Here is a 27094-nt window from a genome sequence, read left to right as displayed (position 1 = left end):
TTCCTCATACCATTACTCCAACCGTGTTGTTGAGGTATTCCAATCTATACTGCTATAGAAAAGGATGGTTCAACACTGTTATAGCCTTCCCAGCTCAATGAACCAAATTCGCACACGATTTTATATTCTTGCCGCCGTTGGGCGACATCTTTCAGATTTTGCTTCTAATTTGACGTGTCCTTAATTATAGCGTGATTGTTGTTAACGAAAACCATTAATAGAACGGACGCTTGATTACTCTTGATAGATACCGGCAGCATCCTTTTCTGCCCTCTTGGGCATAGTTTCATTGTGGATCATTCTGCAGTCGATGCTGATCCGGCTAAATGCAGTTGGCTCACCTTACGCGCAGTGTGTTGCAGCCATGTTGCGCAATGAACCGCCGCTCCCTTTAGTTGGCTTTATCAATGATTTAATTGATAGGACAACTCGCATTGCTAAGAGTGCTCTAGTCTCACAACTCTCTCTCTCTCTCTCTCTCTCTCTCTCTCTCTCTCTCTCTCTCTCTCTCTCTCTCTCTCTCTCTCTCTCGCTGAATGCTTATTCTCACGTCATTGTGGCGATTTTCGATTTTACAGGGTTTCCCACGATTTATTGCTTGGTTCCCATCAATTTTTGGTTTGTTCCCATCCATTTTTTCGTGCGTCTCTACGATTTTTTGGCCGTTTCCTAGAATGTTTTGATCCAATTGTATTGATATCCAATCGGACGATACCAATAAATTATGGGAACGAACCAAAATCTATGGGATACGATGAATAAATCGTGTAAGCGCCTAAAGTTATGTAATGGATGTTGAAAGTATATATTTGTAAGTTTCCTAATTATGAAATTTATATTATTTATAACAAAACATCCCTCAATAAACCCTTCATTTTAGGACCGCAGTTTGTGTGGTTATGATATTAAGTTAATTCATAATGTCAGGCAAACATAACTATTCGAAATTTAAGTCACAACAGCTTCAAACTTCTAAATGACATCAACGAAGATATTTAAAAAATATGTCAAACCAATTGCATACCTTTAGGCGTATGTAGTTTGTTTTGCGATTTTGCTTCTCATCGCGCAAATATTCTAAATTCCTTTCAAAGCTAATGGTTGATGTTTAGAAGACGATTCGTTCGACACTACATCTGAACCTCCAAACGTTTAAGTTATTTATAGATATAACTGATAAAAAAAAACCTTACCATGGCCACATTGCTCCCCCTTCCTGCACAGAGCAGCAACCGGCGCGTCCAAATATCGAATTTATGCCACGGCACTAAATCATCCCGCTGTTCCCGCGTTTCATTTGGAACTTGTTTTCGATTGAGTTGTTTTCGGCGGAAAGTAAGTTTGGTTGTGTTTTTTTTTTTTTTTTGTACTTTCGTTCCAGACAATCAAGACCAATGCGCGGGATCCATGGGGGGGGGGGAGCAAAAACTAAACTTTTCTTCCACAAGGCAAGCAACCATTCATTAAAGGTTTGGCAGCGGCCACTGGAATGGGTACGTAATCTCGCGAAATGATAAGAAAAATAGCAAGATTTAAGCAACAACCAAAAACAAAAAACTCACACACACACACACACACAAGATTCATTGTAGGTTGCTCCGTACGGGGAAAGTTCCAGCAGCTGCTGCGAAAATACGGCTGTGCGTACCGTGAGTGATTTATGTTGCACGCTGCGGTTGGAGAAATCACGCCAAACTGACCAACGCTTCCCCCGTTGCGCCATTAAGACCGCTGTTGCTGGGGAAGCTGTAGAATGGGAAGCTAATTTTTTGCATAATTTACCTTTTTCTTCCAGGGGGAAAAACAGCAGGCAGGCAGCAGGGGTAAAGTTTAATCGAGAAAGGGCGCAAAGGGCGAAACGGAGCAAAAGCCCGGTTCGGTTCCGAAAGGCCTATCGGTGCGCGAAGAACATGAAACGAGCCTTGATTGGTGCGGGAGGGCACAAAGCGGGTAGCAGCCGTACGAGAGCCAACCACAGAAGGGAAGAAGAAGAAAAAAAAATCCACCGCGAAGAAAAAACCGTGACAACTCGCGTTGCGCTGAAAGCACGAGATTAAGAAAGCAGCGCTCCTAAACAGCTCTCGAGCAGGGAAAATCAAACACACCGAAAACAAGCACAAAGCAGGAAGAAAAGCGAAACGAGTGGCCAGGGGTAGGGACTGGAAAGCAAAAGTCTTGGACGGGGGAGAGAGAGCGAGAGAGAGAGCACACAAGGGCTCGTCGGTTCATTATTGTGTAATAAGTTTTCCGTTAAGGTCATTTGCGCGCGGGCACACGATGAAGCGTTTGTTTCCTCCTGCCCCAGAGAGGCATAAATCATCTGCCGAGCATCCCAGACGCGTGGTCTTCTCCCTCTCTTTCCCCCTTTTCCTACCCCCAAACTGTCCTTTTGCAATCCCTCGGGAGAGCGAAAAACTGAATTTCTAAATCATGCGGCCCCGGCCCAAAGCGGCACAGCGGGACGGTAAAGTGGATGGTACGGTGGTGCGCTGCGTGTTGCCTAACTGCTAGGCGCCCGCATTCGCAGCGTTACGCGCCAGACAGATTCGGACGCAAATTAAACTGGACCGCGGGCGCGTGTGCGGCGCAGTGTGTTCCGGTGAAGTTGAAGCGAACAACAAGCACTCAGATTTGCGTGCGTGTGTGCGCATTGTGTGTGTGTGTGTGTGAGTTTGTCGGCTTACTTTTCCTGTTTCCAATTTGAGACGGAGCTGGCGTGTTTGCGAAAGTTTCGCGGCGGCAGATTCAGATTCTTGGAAGTTGGAAGGCAACAAGGGGGAAAAAAACAAACCAAAAACAACAAAAATCACATTCCTCTTAATGCCCTGCTGGTGCGCCTCCGGTTGGCTGGTGACGCTGGGCTTTGTTGACATCGCAGCCCGCCAAACGACACCGAAAGGTTTCACCCGGATGCTAATCAAGCAGGGGCACGGCGGGAAAGAGGGAACAACAAAAAAATAAACAGGTAAAGAGCGGAAAAGGCAACGAGGCAAGCTCGCAACAACAACAGTGCAGGAAAAGAAAAGTAATCAACCTGCCTTCCGGGTTTGTTTGTTTTTTTTATTCTTGTCTGCCGCTTTCTTCGCACAAGTAAGCCATCACAGCGCCCAACACAATGCTTCCATTGGGCACCAGGCGAGCACACACACAAACGAGACACATGAGGGGACCAGCACTTGGACGCCAATCTCATGAGATCCCTGTACGCCAGCGGGTTGACAGCAGCAGCAGCAGCCGAAGCACTTTTAATTTGCGTTTTGCCGCTCCCTGATGATAATGATTACGTCCGGCTAGCCCACCGGCTCGGGTGGCTCGGGTTGGTGATGGATGCGCCGGATGCATCTGACACCGCATGGATGGGCATTTGGACTGGGACTTAAAGATCGGCTTCCGGCACGCCGACAGGCTGATTGGATGGAAAATAAGCGACGTCCGCTCAGCGTAAACAGAAACCGTTGCAATATTTGCTCTCCGCTGCCTCGCTAGAGGGATATAATGCACGTTTGCAAGTGGCCGCAGGGTGGCGGTTGCAATTATTACGTTCAAAGTGAAGCCCCCCCCCCCCCCCCCCCACACAACTCCTAGCGTCCAGGTATGGAGGTTGTTTAACGGGCGCAAAGGGAAAGCCTTGCGAGAGCCGTTTTGTCACGCACAATGCATACCGTCAGGGCGCAAAGACGCTTTATGAAAGTGCAATCGTGTTGTGCTACGGAAACTGTCCCCGTGTTGGGCAGGCTAGGGCAGTAGTTTCACACAAACTGCTCTTACTCCCACAATTCTTACTGCTGTTGAAGTGATGAAATTTTGGTACATGCTAGTTTTGAATAGCCGTTTTAAAGATTGGTGAAATCATTGGTTTTGTTCCTGTTTTAGGGCAGGCTGTGCTCCTATTTTCGGCAACGCAAATACAGTGTAAATTAATACTCCGGATTTTGTCCGGAGCTCGTGTCCGTTGCTTTCGCCCAAACTGCTCGAAACAGCTCCCATCACTCCAGAGAACTTGTTTTCCAGAGGTCCAATGCTTTGTTTATTTATTTCTGGGCAAAGCATAGACACTTGATCCTACCTTAAATCATCATGTGTTTGGACGAAAACAATGGACACGAGATTGGACAAAACCCGGAGAGAAACTGACCGATAAAAAAAGAGAAGGTTGCAATACCATAGTCTGGGGATGCTTTGTGGTCTCGGATAGGAAATCTTCACAAAAAGTGATGAAATTATGCATGCCAACACTTGTATCAGCATTCAGAAAGAAATCCTAAAGCTTTACACCGTTCTCGAGCCCAAATAAACAATGTTAAGCTGCTTTTCAACATTGTTCAACTATTAAACATTCGACGTCTAACTGAGATACTGATGCTTTTCTGAACTTTGTTCAATCGTAACGAAACAAGTGATGCCCCTAACTTTATCCGTTTTACGTATTTTTCCGGAGTTTAGACTTTTGTTTGTGACTTCATTTTCAAAATATAGTTCGAATTTATTTGTCAATAATTTATCTCGATACCATACAGACACAGAATTGACATTTAAATTAGTACAAAATCAAATTGAATAAAGTTTCAACAACATTAGCTGGCATCGCGAAAGAAATGGTTTAAAATTAACAGTCGTTAAAAATTAGCAGGAGTCGTTAAAAATTACTAGAATTTGGCATCGCGAACGCATTGAGTTCATTTGTTAATTTTAACGTCTGGTCCTATGCCGTCGTTAAAAAAAACGACTGTCAAGAGCGTATGCGATACAAATTAACAGTCGTTTAATTATACTGCTCGAATTTTTTCCCCGTGTTTGCCTATATGCGATATCGACCAGTAGTTAACTATTTAGACGATCGTTTATCTTAACAGGAATGAACAGCAAATGAACCAAAATGAACTTTAAACGACTGTTAAAAAGAGATCATTTATTCGCGATGCTGGCTATTAATTGCAACAAAATGATCATCAAAGAAACGATCCCGGGTAATGTAAACGTACGTTAATATTGGGAAAAGCAAATGTTTAGTTGCGATTGAACAATATTCAGAAAGGCATCAGCATTTCAGTTGACGTCTAGTAAAATGTTTACTTATCAAATGTTTACAATGTTCAAAAGCAGCTTAGAATTGTTTATTTGAGCTCGAAAACTGTGTATCTCCCAACAAGACAACGATCCCAAGCACACCGCTCACAGAACCACTGGCCTGGACCCCAAAGCCTGGACTTGAAATATTCAGCATATTAAAGGAATATTCAGCATTTACACCATTTACATTTACATTAAAGGCACCAGGCATTTACCGCGGAACTATTTTCGGCAGCATTTCTAGTGTATAATAACTTGTTAGTAGTGATTTTCAAATCAAACTAAACCAAACAGGTAAGAATACATTTTACAACCATGATAAATAATGAAATAAATAAATAAGTTTATAAATAAATAAATTAATTAATTGATTAATTTGTAAAAAAATAAATAAATAAATAAATAAATAAATAAATAAATAAATGAATAAATAAATAAATAAGTAAATAAATAAATAAAAAAAAATAAATAAATAAATAAATAAATAAATAAATAAATAAATAAATAAATAAATAAATAAATAAATATAAAATAAATGAATATATAAATAAATAAATAAATAAATACATTAATACAAAAAATAAATTAATAAATAAATAAATAAATAGATAGATAAATAAATATATAAATATATAAATATACAAATATATAAATATATAAATAAATAAATAAACACATACATAAATAAACAAATAAATAAATAAGTAAATTAATATGTTAATAAATGAACAAATAAATAAATAAAATAATAAATTAATAATATAACTATGACAATTATTACACTTTCATCTGTTTGCTGTTGAATGGTTCTCTTGTAAACAAATTCTGCCAAATTCTGCTCTGCATACTTTTATTTGATATTTTGTAAAAACACGCAAGGAAATGACCGAGTATGAATTAAAAGCGTGATTATGTTTTGGGTATTTTTTCCCTCGTTTTTGCACAATTTCATATCATCAGTTACCTTGCTGAAAACTGGTACAGTTACCCGATGCAATTTAAACGAAAAAGCTTACTATGCTTTTTTTTAAATTCAAAACAATGGTTCACGCGTGAAAGTAAACGATTTGATAACCCGATTCCAGCAAGTATTCAGTAAAAATTACATTTCATTGAGGCAATTTGAACTTGATTTATTGCACTTCTATTTCATTACTTTATTCTATTCTTGCTCCATTTCTTGCAACGATAAATAATGATTGCTTGAAATCTGAAACTTCACAATCAATCTTTTAAAAAACACATTTGCATACGCTGCAGGCATTTGGGTAGGCGGACATTGGGAAAAACAATTCTAAGGTATAATTTATTTCACGTTAAAAGCAATGATTTACAACAGAATTGTTTTATTCCCATTGTCGAATATCTTGCTATTCCACACAACAACAAAAATACCACATTATGTTCCAAGAAGTTTAAAGATAGGTTACAAAAGAAATTTAAAAAAAACCCGCACTTATGCTGCCGACCAAAGGACACATGCATACTTTTAGGCGTTCCCATTCCGTATAAAAAAAAATAAAACGCCATTCCCTACGCGATTGAATCATGTTCGCTTGAAGCGCACGAAACCCCGATTATGGAGAAAATAATTATCAAACCATCGGCGGGGCATCATCTCCATGCCCGCACGCAGTCCACAGTCCGTTCGGCAGGGAAATGAGGGAGCAAAAATGGACAGACTATAAATAATATCGCACTTGACCTGCTTCGGCAGCAGTGCTCTACACACACACTCACACACACACATACACACCATTACGGTGACACTTGGATGCACTTGGATCGAGCTGACCGGCAGCTTGTTAGCTTCCCGGCCAAAAACCCGGCGCTCGCCACTCCCGACACAGAATTTAACGAGCTGCTGCTGTACCGTGGCTGGGACTCGCTCAGCCCCGCTTTCCCCATTGTGCGGTTTGCTGCTCGCACCGATGTTTGCCAACCGATTAGCATCACAACTCCCGTCACTCGTGATGGTCGGGTGGTAGAGTTTCGATCGTAAGTGCCGTGGCCGCCACCACCGATGAGTCAGCGCTGCCATTGCTCTCGAAAGGGACCATTGTGCTACCATGTTCACATACAAACAAAAAAACGATCCGCACCCATTCGTCAGCCAATTAGAATCGCCTTCCCCCTCCCCGCTTCGCTGCAGAAGCGATTGCGTTACCATCGAGCCATGCGGTGGCTTTTTTCTTCCACCAACACCAAAAAAACACGCTCACACAAAAGGGTGTACCCGCCTGCTGTCATCGTGTTGGGGTCGTTGCGTTCGCGTCGTCTCGTCTTTGCGGTTGTCAATTTCAATTCCCCGCTGACATGTGTGTGTGTGTGCGGTGGTTGTGCTTTCCCATCCCAGTTGCCACTCATTGCACGATCCCATTGTAGCGTTTCTGCGAGAGTGTTTGCGAACGAGCGCATTGCGACTGAGAAAGACGCAGAGTGTGTAGAAGCAGATGAGAAAAAAAAGAAGGAAACTCTACAACTCCACCCTCCGAGCGCCAACGTCAAGCGTGAGCTCAACCAGCGAGCTGAGAACAGTTCATTAGTCACAAATGCTGTAATATTATCGGCAAACGAGACCACACGCGGGCTGCGGAGCAGGGCGGGATGATGAGGAGCAGCAACAACAAAAAAGGGAGAAGAAGGGGGAGTCGGAAACAAACGGGCGGAAGGCAGCGCAAGAGAGATGGAAAAGATAAAGCAGTAATTTCGTCAATGTCACTTAGTGAGCTATTATCCGGCACGCGGCACGAATTGTGATGATGATGATGACGATGCTGAAGGCGAGGCGCAAGAAGCAAGCAGAGAAGAAAAGCCCCGCAGCCATTGCAGGCAGGCAGAGAAGCTCGCCTCGGTCGTGGTGGGTGGGAAGCTTTATTTGTGCTGCGAATCAAAGAAGGGCGAACGGGGGAACGGCTCGTCAAAGCGGCATGGAATGTTCAGCGAGCCAGCGAAGAGCCAACGATTGATTTCGCTACAGCCGCCAACACCAACACAAAACTGTTTCCGTTTGCGCCCGGGAACATTTGCCTTTTTCGCTGCTTTGCGAACAGCGAGCACAGCACGGCAGCACACACAAAAAAAAACAATCACAATTTGCTACACGCATTGCATAACCTGCGAGGGGCAGGGGCCGGTGCGCTGGACCATGATAATGAACGCTTCGGACGCTTTGGCCGCAGCCGCAACCGGTGCGTTTAGTCGAGCGTTTGTGCTGCTTCATTGCCTGCCCAATCACATCGGGAGCTTCTTTTTGTTTGGTTTCGAGCGCGAACCGCACAGGCTGCATTGCATACTTCCGGGCTGATTGTTACCGGTTTCCCGCAACACGCTTTAATTGGGTGAATCTTTCGTGCGTGAGCCAGCACATCCAAGCGGCCGTCAGCCGAGCTCGGAGTGGCAAACGGTGCGCGGACAGACACCACACACACACACACACACTCAACTGCTGAGTGAGTGACTGGCGGACTGAGTGACGGACGGGCCGGAATAGACTGACAGCTTCCCGCACAGACTTGTTCCGCGTAGAGGCTTCACCTTCGTTGTTGTTTTCCCGCTCTGCTGATTGTTGCATCGTGCCAAAGCCCTCGCCCATACACCCGATTAGGCAGCAAACAAACCAATCAAGCTGACAGGCACGAAGGCACGGCCGACTGGTGGGAGCGGGGTTGACTTACCTTACCGAAGCTGCCCTTGCCAATGTTGCGCAGTATTTGAAAGTGGTCGAAGTTCACTGTAAAGAGAAGAGCAAACGGGAAAGAAGAAGCACACGATCAGATCAAACGGGCGAAACGAAATTAGTGGGCGAACAAGTTGTGTCTTTCTGCTGCCACTCTGCTGCTGCTTTTTGTGGCGTTTTTTTCTTTCCTACTCTTGCAGGCTCCTTCCGGATAATGAAGCGTGCAGGCCTGTATACATATTTAGATTTAATTGTGCCAACTATCGACCAGCAGCATGGGGAAGGAACCTTGGTGCAAGCGGGAAGCGAGTCAAATGAGATGTGATTATATTGGGGCATTTTATCATTTTCCTTATTTATCTCTCTCTCTCTCTCTCCTTCTCGTTTTTGGAGCTCTTTCCACGACAAAATGTTCCTATCATAGTCATCGAAGATTTTTGAAAACGCTTCTCAAGATGGAGTCTTTCTCGTTCTGATCAAAAATCGTTCCATTTCAGCGTTATTTGAAGCACAGACACTATAAGGCTGTGTGAAATAAGTACAAATAGTTCCGTTTGTGATAAACATTGCATACATGCAGGCGGTTTGGTTTTATTTCTAAATTTTATGGCATCTCGTGCACTTATTGCATAGATTCAGGCGTTGCTGTGATCAGCGGAGAGCGAATACTTTTCTGATTTGTTTTTTTTTTTTAATAAAAATAAACGCAATACGCATCGCTCCATCCATTTCGTAAATAATAATGCCAATCATCTGAGCCAAACAGAAATGTGTCAAATTAAGCCACTCCTCAAGAACAGAAACGTAATCGATACTATACACGCTTGAACGATTTCTAATTTCGCTCACAAATTGTTTCATTGACTCGAGACATTTCTTCCAAATTGATTTTAAATGTTTTTGAGTTTACTAATAACAAACTGCAACGTAAAACGCAAGAAGCATCGTACAATTGTATAATTACTTCCTGGTAGGGTTTATTATTGATGATTAAATGTTTTTTTTTGCTATGTCTTGGAAGGTAGCGCTCCTGTGCATTTTGTCATGTTAGACACATTTTACATTTTTTTGGCCCCGTATGTGTGGAAGGACAATGGAGGAGCCGCTATAATGACGAGCTATACGAGATGTACGGCGACCTCACTGTCGTACAGCGTATTAAGCTCGCCAGGCTCCGGTGGGCTGGCCATGTTGTACGCATGGAAACGGACGACCCAGCCCGTAAAGTCTTTTTAGGCCGTCCACAAGGACAGAGGAGGCGTGGTAGGCCCAAATTGAGGTGGCAAGATGGCGTGGAGGCGTCCGCCATTAAGGCCGGGATAACGGACTGGCAGACGAAGGCGCGAGACCGTGAGCGGTTTCGGACACTCCTGAGGCAGGCCAAGACCGCAAAGCGGTTGTAGCGCCGGAGAAGAGAAGAGTAAGAGAGACACATTTTACAGTAATATAAGGTACAAATTCCATTCTCAAAGGAATAAACATGCTATTCGTGTGGGTTAAAGATATCGAAACATAAAGTGGTCCCCGTCGGAGTCAAGTAATTCAAATTACATTTCTTCAGTTGGACATGTTTAACGAGAGATAAATTGAGTCGTTTAACACACATGATAAAAGAAAGCATTTTTAAAACTTTTTCTTCAACCCTCGAGTCACATCATTGGCCCTAATATTTGACACCAAGTAGGTTATAATATGCTGGTAGGAGGTAAACCTTTGCAAAAAGTAAACTGTACATGTTCAAAATCAATCGGGCGCACCGTTTTATGAGCGTTGAAGCTGTTCGCAAAACGTAAAAGGAGTAAAAACGCCAAATGTGGCTTACATTTGGTATACATTTAGGCGTATTCGTAATCTATTTTGCATTCTAGCTGCACGGACTCTTGCAGGCATATTGCATATCTTTAGGCGGTTTATTTTATTTTATTAGACTTTATACATGTATTAATTGTCACGTATTTTATACATTTAGACGTTCTTTTTAAGCAAACTAATGTAAGGGAATGTTCAATAGTGTGTAGAAAAAGTCACCACCCCACTCACCGCATAAAACACGGACACTTTCGGTGAGAATACTGTTCAGCATCAGAGTCGCCCCAAAGGTATGCAATATTAACCAACAGCGCCTACGACACCCCGTGCAACAAAGCACGCAAGCCGGACCCCGTTAGCCGGTTGCCGTCGCAACGTTAGCCCATCTCGTGCCCGCCAGATCCGAAGAAATTAACCCCAAATTGAACGCTAAACTGACACGTTTCACCCAGCCCAACCGTACCGAGAAGAAAGAAAAACAGCAACCAAAAAAAGCGCCCTCCACGATCCCCGCGGGTGCGTGTCCTGCTGCCACTGGTGACAACTTCATGTCCACCGGTCCGGGGAACCGACCGTAGTGGAAAGGTTATTCATAATAGTAATTAATCCCACCCGCAATCCAATCCACGCAACCCCAAAACCCCGTTGCACTGGACCGTGGTGCCGCATCGCTCGGCAGGCTGTCACGTTTTCTCGTTAATTAACTTCCCTTCCCGCGAGGGTTTTCTTCGTCTGCCGGGTGTCCTAGTTTGTGCCGTACGGGATCGGTAGTCCCACACACACACACACACACACACACGCACGTATAAGGATCTGGTCTCATTTGTGGGGAGCCATAGGGAGAATAAAAAAAAAAGATCTACACAGCTGCAGGTTACGAAACCATGCCAAACTCCGGCTATTGCAATTTGGATTCGCTCCACACGCACACGGCTTGTCCCAATTTTTCTTTTCTTGTTGGTGTGTGTCTGTCTTCCCTAGCTTTCCTCCTCCCCACTGGACAGCTACCGTACTCCCTGGAACTCGGGCAGGCATATGGCTTTCAAAATTTAATTTAATCTTCGTAAACAGCTTCAACCCTTCCAGGCCCGTGCGGGAGCGGGCGCTCGGTTAAGTGTGCTTTGGTCGGGATTATCGGTTGTCAGGGTTTGTGCATGAGCTCGTTTGTGCTCTTCACCGGCCAAGACCTTTTTTGCCGGTCGTGAATCGTATCATCGCCCCATAATCCGGATTTGGGATGTTTTGCTTTTACGTTGGGGCGCGTGTGCGCAACGCAACCGATCGCCAAAAGATTTCCTCCCCTCCAAAATCGTTTCCAAAGCAGCTTGCACACGGTCGGCAAAATGGGCCCTGTGAGACAATAGGCTTACCGTGGCGCGGTAAGAGGAACGAGGGGAGTGATGGTGCCGGCACGTACACAGTCCGACGAATGCAAAACACGTACCCAGCTCGGGGCCTCGGTCTCGAACGAATCAGGCGTCGAATGTACGGCGGCAAGCATACTTTTAGGCGCCCGCTGCACCGAAAATGGACTGCGTGAACGAGCCAGGTTGCCTGCGCTTTCTACCTCCTGCCAAGGTGTACTTGTGAGGTGGGTTTGTGAGCACACTAACCACGGATCGAGTATCGAACTATCGGCTCAAAAAAAAAAAACAACCAAATAGCGAAAACGATGCCGGAGAGTGTGTTTCGCATTCGGTGCGGCGTGCGGTGACCGCAAATCACGTCCGCGGGCGGTCTGGCGCCCTCGACTGGGGCAAGGGAGGGCGCAGCAGTACGGCACAGACCAAACGGTGCGTGTAAGTGGGCAATTTTAATTTACGTATGCACCGGAGCACCCTCCCCAGAAAGCCTTGGCCGGTTTCCGTACGCCGGGCACGTCCGAAGAATGTTGTCGGCGTTCTGCCTAACGGTGTGTCACTTTCGTTTGTCGCAGGCGCTCTGTACGGACGGAGATTGGTAGCTCCTCAAAATGCTGCACCGTCGTCGTAGTCGCCCACAGAATCGTCAATATCTTCAGGCACTTCAGCACTTTCGGCTCGAGCAAAGCAACGCAACCGAAAAAAGGACACAAAAAATCCTAATCAAATCCCTTTGCCCCCATTTTGCTGCCCCTCGTTTTTGCTCCAAAAGGGTGACAAAACATGGTGCGTTCGGCGTGCGCGCCTTTTAAAGCTGTGCTGGCGCCATCTGACGAAGCACGGCAGGGCGTAATCCGACCGACTGGCAGCTGACAAACTGTCGCTACACACCGCAACCCAAGCGGGGAGACTGTGAGGTGAATGTGAGTGTGTGTGTGAGCGTGAGCGTGCGGTGTCATATTTTAATAATGTACCGGCGTGCCGCCAGTATCAACTTCACACCCCTCGGTAGATCCTTGTCCGGTTGGCAAAGCCGATTCGTAGGGCGGGAGCGTGGATGGGTTCAACATTTTAATGAGTTTATAATCCTGTTTTGTGGTTCTTGCTTTGCTTGCCGCATCCTTTCGTGGAGTGAACTCCGTTTTTTGCGAGGGAAGAGGGAGGAGGGGGGGTTTCGAACCAATAGTTAGAGACGGATGGTGGTGAAAAGCGTCTGTGACGCTTCGGGCAAAGCCCGGAACATTGCATTTGCACCCTGTGGCCGTGCTGTGATTGCGAGTGTATCCCTTTCGTTTTCATTTGAAGGATTTGTTTGCCTTGCAAGTTTGCAGAAAACGGAGGAAAGTTATGAAAAGCTTCTTTTAGGTTTTTTTTCATTCTGAGCGCCTAAATGTATGCAACTTGAGAATTAATTGCATTTGTTAGTGCAAAATTAAATACGGATTCATGCTGAACTAAAACAATCTGCTGCTCAATGCTAGTACCAACAAAGCAACATTTTTGCGACTGTCATACTAAACACAAAACACATAGCACTAGCAACGCGCCTAAAGGTATGCAATCTGACGTTTAATTTCAATTGCTCACTCTTGCTATGTTGAATGGTTTGCAAAATCTCTTTTCAAATGATTTATTACTAGCAATGTCCACATTTTGTTTGAAATTCTTTTAAAATTGTATATTGAAACGATCATTGCATACATTTAGGCGCTCGCCGAGACCGATGGAACAATATTCGCTATAGCTAACCACACTTTAATATGGCTACAGTAAATAGCAAGTGTGTCCGAAAGGCACTCGCTATTGTCCCACCTACCCGCCCTTATTACATCAAACGCGCCCAATAGGTATGCAATACAAATGCTTGCAGCAGCGCCAGGCATCCATCTAGGCGCTTAACCTTTCCTCGGGAGCAATTTGCTACCGAGCTTGGACGGCAAATATATATAACTTTGCGGACGGAAAGTCTTAAAAAACTCGCGCAACGCTTCTTCGGTGCTGTTTGATTGGATTGCCATGGAAATGATTTTAAAGCGTCCAACGGTGCCAAGGTCAACAGCGGGCCAAACTCATTTCGGGCCCCCCGAACTACTGCTGCTCGTTGTGCTGTAAGCGGAAACGGACTCAAGCGCATCTCCCTGGAGACTGTCAGTTGCTTCTTCTTTTTTTTTGCTCAGCTCTTGACAGATCGAGGCCAAGATTCTGTCCCTCCCTGTCCCATTGCTCCCATTAACTATTTGAAAAGAAAGTGTACCAGTGGTAGAAATGAAAAGAAATACAAACAAAATAGCGAAACAAACATTCGAAATGGAAAGCCGGTGAGTTCGGTCGGGTGAAGTCGGTATTGATCTTACCGTTGCGGGCTTCATTAAAATGGCTCATTACGCGAATAATACATCCTGGTAGACCGACTTTCGCTACCCTCCCGGTAACCGGCCAGGGCACGGATTTAATTACCATTAAAAGCATAATCATTTCGTACATTTTTCTTTGCCGTAGATTTTGCCCACTGCGCCTCGTATCGGCCCGCTCCATCGGCGATTTCACCCAAAGCACTGACAGGGCCGGCGGCTATTGTTTGCAAATACTTTGCCGTGCAGGGAATCGGATCCTAGTGGCTGCTCCGTCCCGCCACTGCGCTGCCCCGGCCCGGTAGCAATTTTGCCAAAAATAATCGAACGTCAAGCGACTCCCCGGGCCGGGGTTCGGAATGGAATGCCTGTCAATGTTTTTGCTTCCCTCCGTTTGCGCTTGCGGAACGTGCCAAGGGTGGACAAATAATTGCTTGTTGATGTTTACAGCCTCTTTCAGCTCTTTTTTTTCATGTCGATGCCTTTAACGTTTGTCGTTTTGGGTTGAGCTGTGTCTTTCTTTCGCTATCATCTTTGCTTTTTCCAAGGTCAAAAAGACGATGCAGCAAATGGTGCGGCTCGATTTTTTGACTTCCCCATGGTACATTCCTGGCAGCAAGCTTTCTCGTCTTTCACGGTAGCGTGGAGTTACCGAAATTGGAAGCGTACAATTTGCAACTCTCTCTCTCTCTCTCTCTCTCTCTCTCTCTCTCTCCCTTCGGCACACAGGCTCGGTAGGATCGGTGCTTCCCCCCGTGGGCTAGGCTCGCCATTAATTAGAAGAGTTTACGGGTGGTCTGGGCCTGAGTGAGTTCTCCTTCATTACGAAACGGAAGCCGAACGGACGGTAGCAGGCAGCATTCCGCTGTCAGTGAAAATGTTCAAGATATACCTCTTTTGCTACCAGGCCAAGGTATTTTTACACAGTCAAAATTGTGTTCTATTTCTCGGGGCTTCTCAACATTTTTTTATGATTCTATATCAACAACAAAAAACTAACTGTAAGGATAAATATCCACAATAGTTCACAGGCGTCTTTAGATATGCTTACTGTGCTCAGCTGTATCAGCTAAATCGTTCATTAACCCATTATTGAACCAGAAAAACATTATTGGAGTTGTGTAATACGACAGAGCACGGATCATGTGGAACTCAAGAGTACTCAGGTCTCACTGGTACACATATTCGAATGGTTGCTGCAGTTTATTAAGGTTTAAATAAGCATTGAATCTTTGTAGGTTCACAATGCGCCTGAATGTATGCAATTTCAGGTATTGGGTTTTAAAAAACTCTCTTTGAACATCATTTTTGCCATTCGAATCAAGGTGATATCGGAATGGAAAAATTCTGAATAATCTGTGAGTAATATTTCAATGCATTCTATTGAATTCTCTCGTTTGAAAGCTTCTACTACTTTGTGCCAAGGTAGATGCATACATTTAGGAGTTTTTTTCTACTTAAAAATGGAAAGATGATGCATACATTTAGGCGTACAGGGTTTCGAATCATTAATATAGTTCAATGACTTAGGGGAATGTTTCAAATCGGTGGGAGAATGTTTCAAGCATGCTGTGGAAGTTTGTAATTATATGGAAAACTATTTGGAGAAACATTAATAATAATTACTTAAATTCAAACGAAATGAATGAAGCACGTACTACATGTTAGTAAATGAAAAAAATTAATACAAAATCAAAAGAATTTAAATTAGGAATAGAAGATAATGATAAATGCATTGCGTGTGGAAAAAGTGAAACCATAAAACACAAACTTACTGTATGCATTACAGTCAAAAACATATGGAAAAATTTAAAGAGTATAGCTCATGAATTACTTAAAACATTAACTATTTTTGAAGCATTAGCGAAACCAGTGTTAAGCAAACTCAAATTTTAAATTTTTTTGCGAAATATATGACTGCCGCTGTAAGTACCCCAAAGTTAATTTCGTTAAATTTACTAATCTATCATGCTTAATTATGGCTCCGCAGCAGGATTTATTTAATTTATCATGTGTACACATGTACTGAATGCCACACGAAAACAACTCCAAATTATGTTTTTTTTTGGGAAAGCATTATCGGTATCAATTTGTAGCTTTTTACTACGGCACTCACAGTCTGTTGACAGCTTCACAGTATGCCTGTAAAATTCCCCTAGTCGATTGCCAAGGTCCCCTATATGATTACAAACTTTTACAGCATGCTTGCAACATTCCCCTTGTATGATTCGAAACCCTGTATTTAAAAAAAAATGAAACTGTTGAGGATTAAAAAACCCGTTGTACCCTAAACATGACATTAAATTAAAACGGTAAATCTTAGATTGCATATATTTAAAGTTTCTTTATGGTATCAGTAAACTACAATGAATTTCATCAACAATACTAGTTCCATTCAAAGAAATGTTGATATTACCATTACGATGTTAATATCCAAACAAAAATACACAAATGTGTTGGCGATGCATACATTTAGGCGTTTTTTTTCTGAATAAAAAATACGATGCATACATTTAGGCGTTTTTACTGAATGAATCAGCGGTGCATTTAAAATAGCGTTGTACCCAAAACAATACAAAAAAAAGATAACTCTGAGATTTACCACACCGCTCTCTAGCCTGTTCGGGGCCGCCCAGGCCACTTTAATCATTTTTTAACAAGGACAACCATCCACCACCTCCTCCGCTCCATCAGCAAGTGCCAAACCGTAAGGAATTTCCTGCACATTCCTGCACGTCTGCGAGCGCTTGAAGCGTGCTTCCGTTGTGATTCCGAGACCCCTCCCATTGGTGTTGGTTTCTCAAGTGGGGGAGGGAAAAAGAAAGGTAGAAAAAAAAAAACGACAAACGCACCCGGCAAGAAGGCGCCCGAATGAAGAGAGAGAGAGAGGGGAAGAAAAGATGATACGCTTATCGTAATTACTCCAAGACGACTCACTGCACGGGATGGGCGGGTGTGAGCATTTACCGTGTTTTTGTTTGCATTTCCCCTGCTGCTACCTTACAGCACAGACACAGAAGAAGAAAAAAAACGGAACAAGGAAAGGGCAACCAGCAGCTGCCATTCGTTAAACTGTGTCCCCACTCCCCATCATCGCTCCCCGCCCTAGTGAAGCACCCTTGAGCACGGGCGCGGTTACCGTACTTACCGTCTTCATCCGACAGAAAGCTCGCATCCTGTCGGGACGATGAATTGACACCCATGTTGTTAACCGGGTTTCCTCCTCGTCCTGTCACGCGTTGTTTCGTGTTTTGTCTGGAGGTTATTTTTTCGTTTGTTTCACTGCTGTGTGTGCCCCTCCGCTTGCAAAGGTGCGTCTCTCTCTCTCTCTCTCGTTGGTGCCGCTGACGACGCAGGTGACCTGGCAGGTCACAGATATTAATCACACCCTAGCCCGCGCGTGTACGTGCACACAAATGTCCCTGGCGCGTCGCGCTTTATCGTACACACACGATCGGTGTGCAGGCAGGTTCGTCGTCTGCTCGTCCGCTTTCCCGCTGCCGAGCCGATGAGCTCACAACTAATCGCACAATCACACGCGATTTAGCGATCCATTCTGCGCCACGACACTGGGCTTCGGGGGGTTTGGGTTTGGTACCTCTTGATTTTTATCGCTCCACTCGCTTTGCCTGTTTTGTTCCGCCCAACGCTTGCCTTCTTTTTGCTACCTATGCGCTCTAGCGCACAAAACAAAAATAATCAAAAATAGGAAACCCTTCTACGCCATTGGGTGCTTATCGATTCGAATACGACTGTTTGCGGTTGCGGTTACGGCTGCTGTCTGCGATATTTTTGTGCATCGCGTTTTTTTTTTTTTGCACCCCACCCACCCCGCACCGTGCCTCCCAGAAATGGCTCAAATTATAGCTTCTGAAATACTGCCACACTGCGAAAACGTGCCAACGAGCAAGAGAAAAGCGACAAGCACAACAACCAATCCACAGCAACAAAAAAAAACCTATCGAGTATTTCGGTTCGCCGAGGGTCGCCGCGAAACGAAGCTAATGTGAATATTTCGACCGGCTTTTCTCTCTTTCTCGCACTCTTTCCCCCTCCCCCTTCCTATCGGTGGTGCCTACGCTGAAATGCCTGCTCCCATACACCTGTGCTGCTTGACGTTGGCCGCGCTGTGTACGACCTGCCGGCGGTCCGGCTGTCCATTGTGTTGCCCTTTGGTTTTTTCCTTCCTTTCCTTTCGCTCTAAAACCAAACCCGCCCGTTATCCGTCGATATCGTTTTATTCAATTTGCATTCTTTTCGATGGTGGCCGTATTTTTTCCGCCCCCTCCCCCTTTTCGCTGCTCCTCCGCTGCCGGTGGTGCGTCGGCACGTTCGCGTCCTGTTTGGGAGAAGATGGAGAAACGGGAAGGTTAAATCACGGCTCCAGCGGGTGTGGGGGAAAGCATAGGGAAAGGGGGTTTGTGCGAAGAGTTTTACAGTACGTTTTATTTGATTTTTTTGTTTTGTTTTTTTCTTCTAGGATTTTCAACAACTAAAGGAGCGCAGGGCGCGAATGGGCGGGTGCAGACGGTGTGAAACCCGACCGAGGCTTGAGTACGAGTGGCAGTTTTATTTTTACACTTTTGCGCTAGAAAGTAATAGTACTGTATAAACGATGTACAATGAATTTCATGGGTCACTTTCAGAAAAATTGCATTTGACGGAATGGCACACGAAATCGGCGATGAGATTATAAAGAAGTCGATACAATTTGGCAGTTTTTTTTTTACTTGTAATGAGTGCTAAACTAAACTAATAAAAAAAAAGAAAATGTGAACGAAAATTAATTGAAAGCGACCAAAGGAGGTGGAGAGATTGTATGCCGAGATGTGGAGATTTTGCGCCACTAGGCGCCTCCATGCACTTCCGGTGACGCATTAGGCGCCTCCATGCTAGTGATGGGAAAAGTTTTGGTTGCAATCGATTCCGGCTAGTTGTGAAATTTACTAAAATCGAAATAAACGAAAGCAGATCCAGGATAAGATTTCGGAGTCGACTCTGTTATCGAAATTGACTCCGGAATTAACTCCGGATTCGAAATCGATACTGACAGCTCGTTCAGAATAGAAGTTTGGGTCACATGCTACTAAAATTGTATATATAGCTATAAATAACTTAGGCTGATTCTAGATTTAATTTCAATTCGAATTCCGGAATCAATTACCGAACCGATTCCGCAATCGGTGTTGGCTTCGGAATCGGTTCCAGCTTCGGAATCGGTTTCGGAATCGGAATCAATTCAGGAACCGGAAACGATTCCAGCGACGCAATCGGTTCCGGAATCGGAATCGATTCTAGAATCGAATTTGGCTCCAGAATTGATTCTGAACACGAAATCGGAATCAGGTAGTTCCGATTCAGTGTTTCCGTCACTACTCCATAGCATCTAAATCAGTAGCATTGTGTGATGTTTTCACGATTTCATTACTTGTTCTCAGTGTAATATTATTTCAATCATATATGTTTTTGTGCTCTCCTGACTAGTGATGGATAAATTTTGTTTTCGACAGAATCTATTCCGGCTAGCTCCAAAGTTGGTTTCAGAATCGGCTCCGGAATTGGATACGGAATTAGAATCCGTCTCAGACATCGCCTCCAAGATCGACCCCGTATTTCTGCAATTCGGGTTTGAACTGAAATCGAGATCGACATCTCCTTGAGAATAGACGTTTGGGTCCTATGAAGCTAAGATTGTACCGGTAGCCACAAAGGATCCAATCGATCCATTCTCATGGCGTTTCCAGAACATAGTCTAATGCTGGATCCAATTCCGATTTCAAGCTCGGAATCAATTACCGAACCGATTCCGCAATCGAAATTGGCTTCGAAATCGGTTCCAGAATCGAAATTGGTTTCGGAATCGGGATCGGAATCGGAACCATTTCAGGAATCGGAAACGATGTTTCCATCACTACTCCATACCATGTCGCATTTTGTGATGTTTTCACGATTTCATAACTTGCTTTCAGTCTAGTATTATTTCATTCATGATTCTAGTAAGCTTTTTTGTATAGAGTTTGACATTTGGAGGCTGAAATCATGTAAACACTCCATACAAAACCACACCTAAAACTAGCCTGCAATTCTAGATTATTCTAGCCTCAAAGCTAGAATTAGATTCGAGTACCTGCTCGAAAAATGGCAAATAAGCTGGTGTTTACATTTATCGCTAGGTGCATTAAAGAGATCTGGTGATGGAATCCAGAATCAAAGTGTGTGTAGTCCAGGTCGTCTCATAGCATGTTATTTTTATAATCAAATTTGAATACCACTTTTTGTCACGTTGGATGAAAACTTTTGTTCAAACAAGCTTTCTGGAGGCTTAACAAACACACAAAACACTCTCAAAATCTTCATTCAGAAACAGAAGCGATAAAAATCAGTCTTCAAAATTCATCCATACCTTGGGATAAGGCCACCTGTATATTATACCCACTTAGATAGCTGCTCGAAAACTGCTATACAATGCAAACAGCTGACAGGCTGAAATTTCAGCCTACGAACGTAGAACGGAAAGGGCCCCAATATATGTTTTTGTGCTCTCCAGATTAGTGATGGGAAAAACTAAGTTTTCGTCAGAATCGATTCCGGCTACCTCCGAAGCTGTCAGAAATCGATTCCGGAATCGGCTCCAGAATCAGAATCGGCTCCGGAATCGGTACCGGAATTGGCTCCAAAATTGGTTTCGGAATTGGCTCCGGAAATTGTTCCGGAATCGAATCCGAAATTGGTTCCGGAATCGAATCCGAAATTGGTTCCGGAATCGAATCCAGAAATGATTCCGTAATTGATTCCGGAATCGAATCCGGAATTGATTCCGGAATCGACACTGGAATTGGTTCCGGAATCGGAATTGGCTTCGAAATTGGAGTCTGTTTCCGCATCTCCATAAGAATAGGCTTTTGGATCCAATGATGCTACGTATTGATAGCCGCAAAGAATTAAAATTTACTTGTAAACGATCCATTCTCAAGGAGATTCCAGGACTGATTTTGCTTCTGAAACTCCTATTTCAATTCAAGAACTGATTCTCATTCCAGCGCTAATTCCAATTCTGAAATCAATGCTGATTCCGTTTCTGAAGCAAATTGCGATGTTTCTGAAATCGAATCCGGATTGTGCTCCGGAAGCGGTTCCGGAGTTGGCTCGGGAATCGGCTCCGAAATCGGCCCCCTAATCGGGTATGTCCGATTCCGAGCTCCCTCCTTTGCTCGTGACGAATAATTTTGCAACGCAATTTCAATTAATCTGAATGTAATTAGCGCCAATTGAGTTGTTGGTACATATCGCTAACGAGTTGATTTGTCAATTAACAGGATAGGATTTTTTTTAACACGCATGAGCACCAGAAAAGGACCTACTCCTGCAAAGCACACACTTCTGTCAACACATTGCCACTAAATGTGTACATTGCGTTTTCAAAAGTACTTTCAATTGAGCAATTTGTGGTTCAGCTCTGCGCCCTGTATCCATGGAGCCATCCGTGCAACAAAGTGTTTGTCCGTGCTAGCGGGCTGGCCCACGGTGCAGCGCCAACAATAATAGGGCAATTCAGTTTACCACCCACACACACACACACATACATGCACACACAACGCGCGCGACTGCGAGAGGCCTGAACAGCGAACAATAATGCCCAGGCGCCACACGTCACGAAGGGCGAAGAAACTATCCACCCCAATCGTTACCTCCAGCATCCACAGCAGCCGCTCCTTTCCCCGTCCAAAAACGTATCGTCATAACAATAAAAATCATCACCTTCCCTGCACCCCAACCCCAACCAACCCGCGTGAGGCATATTGGAACATTGCCGGGTAGAGCAACCGAGAGCTCCGAACGGCGCGTGTGACCTCGTCCATCCCGCAGGGTGTTCGGGCGTGTTGTTTTTCTTTGCCTGCGCTGCTGCTCTGCTTTTCTTTTGTTTCGCCCGCTTTCTGGCATTCCCTGCCGCGGGCAGGCTCGGTTTTATTGGCTGCTCAGCTGCAGGGCCCGCCGGCAACGGAGGAACCCGGAGGACGGGCTTTGGTACGAGATCGATCATCGGATAATACGACCGGTTGGTGTGAGCGATGGCTGGAGGGGCTGGATGACACCTTCAACCCCCTCCCTTGGGTTCAGCCTGATTGCTTACACGACATTGCGACATTTCAATTTTGTCATGCTTCGTGGTGCGCGTCCACAGTACGCTGCCTAACCACACACCCACACACACAGCGCCAGTCTAGCTTCAGATCGGACCCTTCACGGAAGCATCACGGTCGCTGTACAGCTGGTCATCAAGCTTCTTTTCCCCGCAGGAGCAAACCGGTGCAGCAAAGTCGAAACCGCCGCGTTACGCCTGACGGGCGGCAAACCCGCGTTACGCTTGACAAATGCCCTGCCACAGGCTACGTAATGATATGTACCGTCCTCATCCCCGCTGCCCAGCGCGTATTACTGCTTAATTTCTTTTTCCACCCCTCCCCTCCCTCCCCTCCCCCCCCCCCCCCATGCTCCAGTCAATTGCAATTGGTGCCTGCTCTTGTGCTGCTGTCATCTTGGCTATTTTATCACGCCGATGTCGAATCGACTTGGGTGGAAAGTTGGGGTTGATATGATTTTATCTTTTTCAATTGCCAATCAAAATGCTTTAGCAGATGCTTGTGCTGTTCACAGCTCGTCCCAAAACCAAAACAAAAAACAAAAAACAAAACAAACAAGCGTACGCTGCAACGATTCCGTTTACATCCGTTTGCAAACAGCTGTGCGCCACTGCAAACAGCTGTTTCAACTCTCAAGTCAACTTTTCAACAAGAACGATCAATGCAAACTACCAACTTAGTTTCTTTTGTCACATTTTTTTCTTCTTCTTCTTCTTCTAGCCTTTAACTCCCTCCCTTACGGACACGTCGCTGGTACGGCTGGTGAGGGGCTTCCGGCTTTTGCTTCTGCTCGCTGTGTGCAAATGTATGCTGCCAGGCGGAGGTTCATCTCGCTCAAACTTTTGCAAGGTCGCTAGATGTTGAACCACCCCTGCCCGGACCCTGCCCGGTCATTGTGCAGCAGTCTTGCGGCTTTTTTTTCCGGCAGCTTCCGGGGAGCCAGACTTTGCACGCCCATCTGCCTTGTTCCCGCATCTTGGTCCCTCGATGGAGTCTCACGGTCGAAGCCGTACCATATTAATTGGTCTCAGTATCGACCACACACACACACACACACACACATAAAGTGTCGGCCACATACAGGTACCGGAAACGGTAAGCGCACATGAAGCGAGTCAAATAAAAATGCACCAAATAAACTGTTCCACTCGGGCTTACCCGGGGGGGCCCAGCACCGGCCTGGGTTTGGTGTTTCTGTTTCACCGTGCGGATCAATGCGATCTGCTCTGCTGTCTGTAAGGGGGCAAACGGCCACTACCGACATATTGACATAGTTTGTGCGAAAGGGGTTTTGTTTGGTTTTGAGGCGGTCGCCGTACCCTTGCGGCCCGAAGCCAAGCGGAAGCTCAGCAGCTGTAGCAGCAGCGCCAAAAGCGACAACTGGGATGGGGGGAGGGGGGGGGGGAGGGGCGAGTGACATAATCGTTGACCCCTTTCCCACAGTGTGTGTGTGTGTGTGCTCTGAGGAAAAGCAATAAGCGATAAGATAAAGTTTGCTCTGGGCTGCTGTTGTATGTTGCTTTTTTTCTGTGGTGCTTTTTACGTTTATTTTTTCCTCCCTTCTGTTTTGCTCCATTTGGTTTTAGCCCTATGCAGAAAAAGGCACTCCAGGGCACTGTCCTGCTGGTGGACGCGCAAATCACAAGTTCGGTTGAGCCGTGAAAGGTTCAACGGTGACAGCATGCAGTGCACCAACTCCACCGTCCGTGCAGCCCAAGGAAGTGGCTTTATTATTGGATTATTTTTTCTGTTTATCCTGAATAGCGCCTAAAGGTATGTAAAACTCCATTTTTTGTTGCTGTTTACATTTTGTAGCAATAACATACAGCAACATGATACACTGTTGTCAAACGTCTCTTCAGTACTGCATAATTGGGGGAAGACTAGCAATTAAATCAATAAGTTAAGGAAAATTGCATACATTTAGGCGCAGCAAACCCTTTCGAAATGAGAATTCTTTACTAATCGTGTCGTTTTTGCATCTCCTACGCTAGCTAGTTGCCATACCTGTGCAATGTTTCTTCCCCGCACCCTTCCAGCCGCGTTCGGTTGATTGCAAGTGTCACAAGTGAGTTTGATTGTGCTTCACTTCGAAGAAGAAAAACGCACTCCACAGCCACGATCACACCTCGATCACTTCAAAAACGCACACACACACAGACACAGACACATACACACTAATGCTCGGTCGTACAGTCCCGCCGGCAGCCACTTGTTGAAGCGGGCGTACACACGCGACCCAGCACCGGCAGGCGGTTCGCACCAAACGGCCGGCACAAGAGCATCGTAGAGCGCACTTTCGCACCAGGCAGCACGTTCCCCTGCGCAAAAAAAAAACCACTACGTCCGGGTGCGAACCATTGCCCACGTCACGGTTCGGCCCCAAAACGCACCCACTGTCCGTGCGGCTGACGAGAGCTGCTGCTACAAACTGATGACGCGGGTACGGTAAAGCTTTAGCCGTTTGCGGGAAGCCACCTTTCGGCGTTTCGAACTGGTCGCGCACACTTGCCACGGCACACTGGTAAGCTCGAGCAGAGACTCGACACTGGCAGTGGCTGTCATTTCCCGCCACCGGTGGAGCTTTTACGACACGCTTCGGGTGCGCTTTCGGGCTACGTTCGGGCGGTATAGTCTTTTTCATCCTCGTCGTCGTCGTTGTGCCGTAAAACCCGAAGCCAACGTGCCATCTGTAGCAAGGCACGAGTGTGTGTGTGTGTGTGTGTGTATGTATGTGTGTGTGTCTGGTGCAGTGGCGAGTGTGAGTGTGTGTTTTTGGCGTTCTTTTTTGCTTTCGTAAGTGTACCACTTCTCACAGATCGTAACGGAAGCGTTGCGTTCGCTAATCTAATCGCCGTTTGATGACCAATGTCTTGGAGTCCGACTGGGAGAGGAAGGAGGGGGCATGGGATTGAGTAATAATTTACAACCGCATTAGCAGAATGACGGATGGCGGGTCCAGGGCCAGCCGGTTGGTGTGGTGCATTTTTATGCTTTCAACATCAAACGAATTTATGTAGGAATGTGCACCATAACGATACATACTGGTGGGCTGTTTAGTATAAGCGAATGTTGCATTTTTTTTTTTTGCATAACTTCTGGCGCTCAAGAGTGCAGGTGGAGGGTTTTTTCCGTATAAGTCGATCAACTCGCATTAAAAGGTCCAAAGTTTGAGCAATAAATGTTGAACCAATTTACATCACAAATTAGCAGGTCGTACATCACTAAGGTTTCATTGCATTAAAAATACACCATTCTGGCTCCAAAAGAACGCCTAACGGTATGCAAAATGCATTGCAAAACAGACTAGCTCGGGTTTTGTTTAGATACTCGAAAAAGCTAACCTAAAGAAAGGTTATTGGCAGGACGGAAACAGTTTAGTTGCACTCGTTAATTGGTTTTATGAATGTTTATTGTTTTTTTTACTTCAATATTTTCATGCCCATTGCTAAGTTAATATCAAAATAGGAAGAAGAAAAAAAAACACTGTCCTCTGCAACAAAAATCTATTTTTAAAAGAGCCAAGCGCCCCCTAAAGTGGTGCCTAAAACATAATAAGCCTTACGATTATGCCCATCAATAGCCTTAACGAGACAACTTTGCCATACCGATTGCATAGCTTACGGGGGGGGGGGGGGGAGGGCACCTTTCAGTTGATTGTACGGTCGGTCTCGAGTTATGCAATTTGCAATCCGAAACCTTTTCCCCCCCTTGGCAATCCCAGTTACCTTAACGGCTTATCGGTTCCTCAAGGCTGCCGCCTTTCCCCGCCTCGTTGAACCAGAGCAACGAAGATGCTGAGCGGGAAGCCCGCTTTCGGGAGACACACGCCGGCCTTTGACCGTTGACCTTCCCGAAGCCAGCTCATTAGAATATTTTAATGAACGTGACACGAAGCACCGTATAGTTTGATCGATCCGGCCTTCGTTACTCTTTAATTTTCTTTCCATCCTCGGAACTCGGTGAGAAGCTAGTGTGTGTGTGTGTGTGTGTATGTGTTCATTTTTTTAAGTTTAGTTTTCTGTGCGAAAGTTTTCCCGGGTGCAGTATCGTCAACGTTACGCTACACTTTCGTGTCTAACTACTTTACCTTTCTGTACGCAAATGCTTTCAGAAAATTAGCAATAAATTGTACCCCCCCCGCGAAAAGCACAAACCAACTTCCCTCAAAACTCACACTCACGTAGAAAACTAGCAATCGCATGGCAGCGTGCAACTAATTTCTATCCGGCATACTTTATGCCCTTTCATCTCGTCAGCTGTGTTGCGTAGATAGAAGAGCACCGATGACGCCCGAATGCTTCGATGGGGCTTTCCACCGCACGGATATTAATTACCGTTCTTTTCCCACATCGCACAGTCAATCGCACACACACACACACATACGCTCGCGCCCGTACTCATAGAAGAAGTAAATTAAAACCACCAGCAGAGGTGGTGCCACCGAGATATTAATTTCTGCAGAAAGCTTCATCGAACATGCATCCGCAGCAACCAGTTGATCGGCGAGTGCAATGCAAAAGAGGACACAATATTATCCCAATACACACACACACGTACACACGTGTACATGGTACCCTTTTAAGTGCACGTCGCCGCAACACGGGCGAATAGGAATGAATAAATTAGTCACTGAAGAAAGAGTAAAAAAAAACAAACGCAGAGAAAAAGGGAACAGAACAG

General features: G+C 45.2%; 1 protein-coding gene across 1 annotated transcript in view; it reads right to left on the bottom strand.

The window, feature by feature from the left end:
• The window catches only part of LOC1271762 (serine/threonine-protein kinase 32A), a 74729-nt gene extending 49774 nt beyond the window's left edge, over positions 1-24955 (bottom strand). Inside the window, exons 1-3 of the mRNA XM_061650888.1 lie at positions 24419-24955; positions 17419-18609; positions 8748-8803 (exon numbers count right to left, since the gene is read on the bottom strand). Of these exons, the coding sequence (XP_061506872.1) occupies positions 8748-8803; positions 17419-17473 (111 nt within the window). The 5' untranslated portion in view covers positions 17474-18609; positions 24419-24955. The remainder of the gene's footprint in view (positions 1-8747; positions 8804-17418; positions 18610-24418) is intronic.
• Positions 24956-27094: the final 2139 nt, after the last annotated feature.

The sequence above is a fragment of the Anopheles gambiae genome, chromosome X (assembly GCF_943734735.2).
Source record: "Anopheles gambiae chromosome X, idAnoGambNW_F1_1, whole genome shotgun sequence".
NCBI lineage: Eukaryota > Metazoa > Arthropoda > Insecta > Diptera > Culicidae > Anopheles > Anopheles gambiae.
Note: the sequence above shows the minus strand (reverse complement) of the source record. Positions and strands in the feature narration are given on the sequence as shown.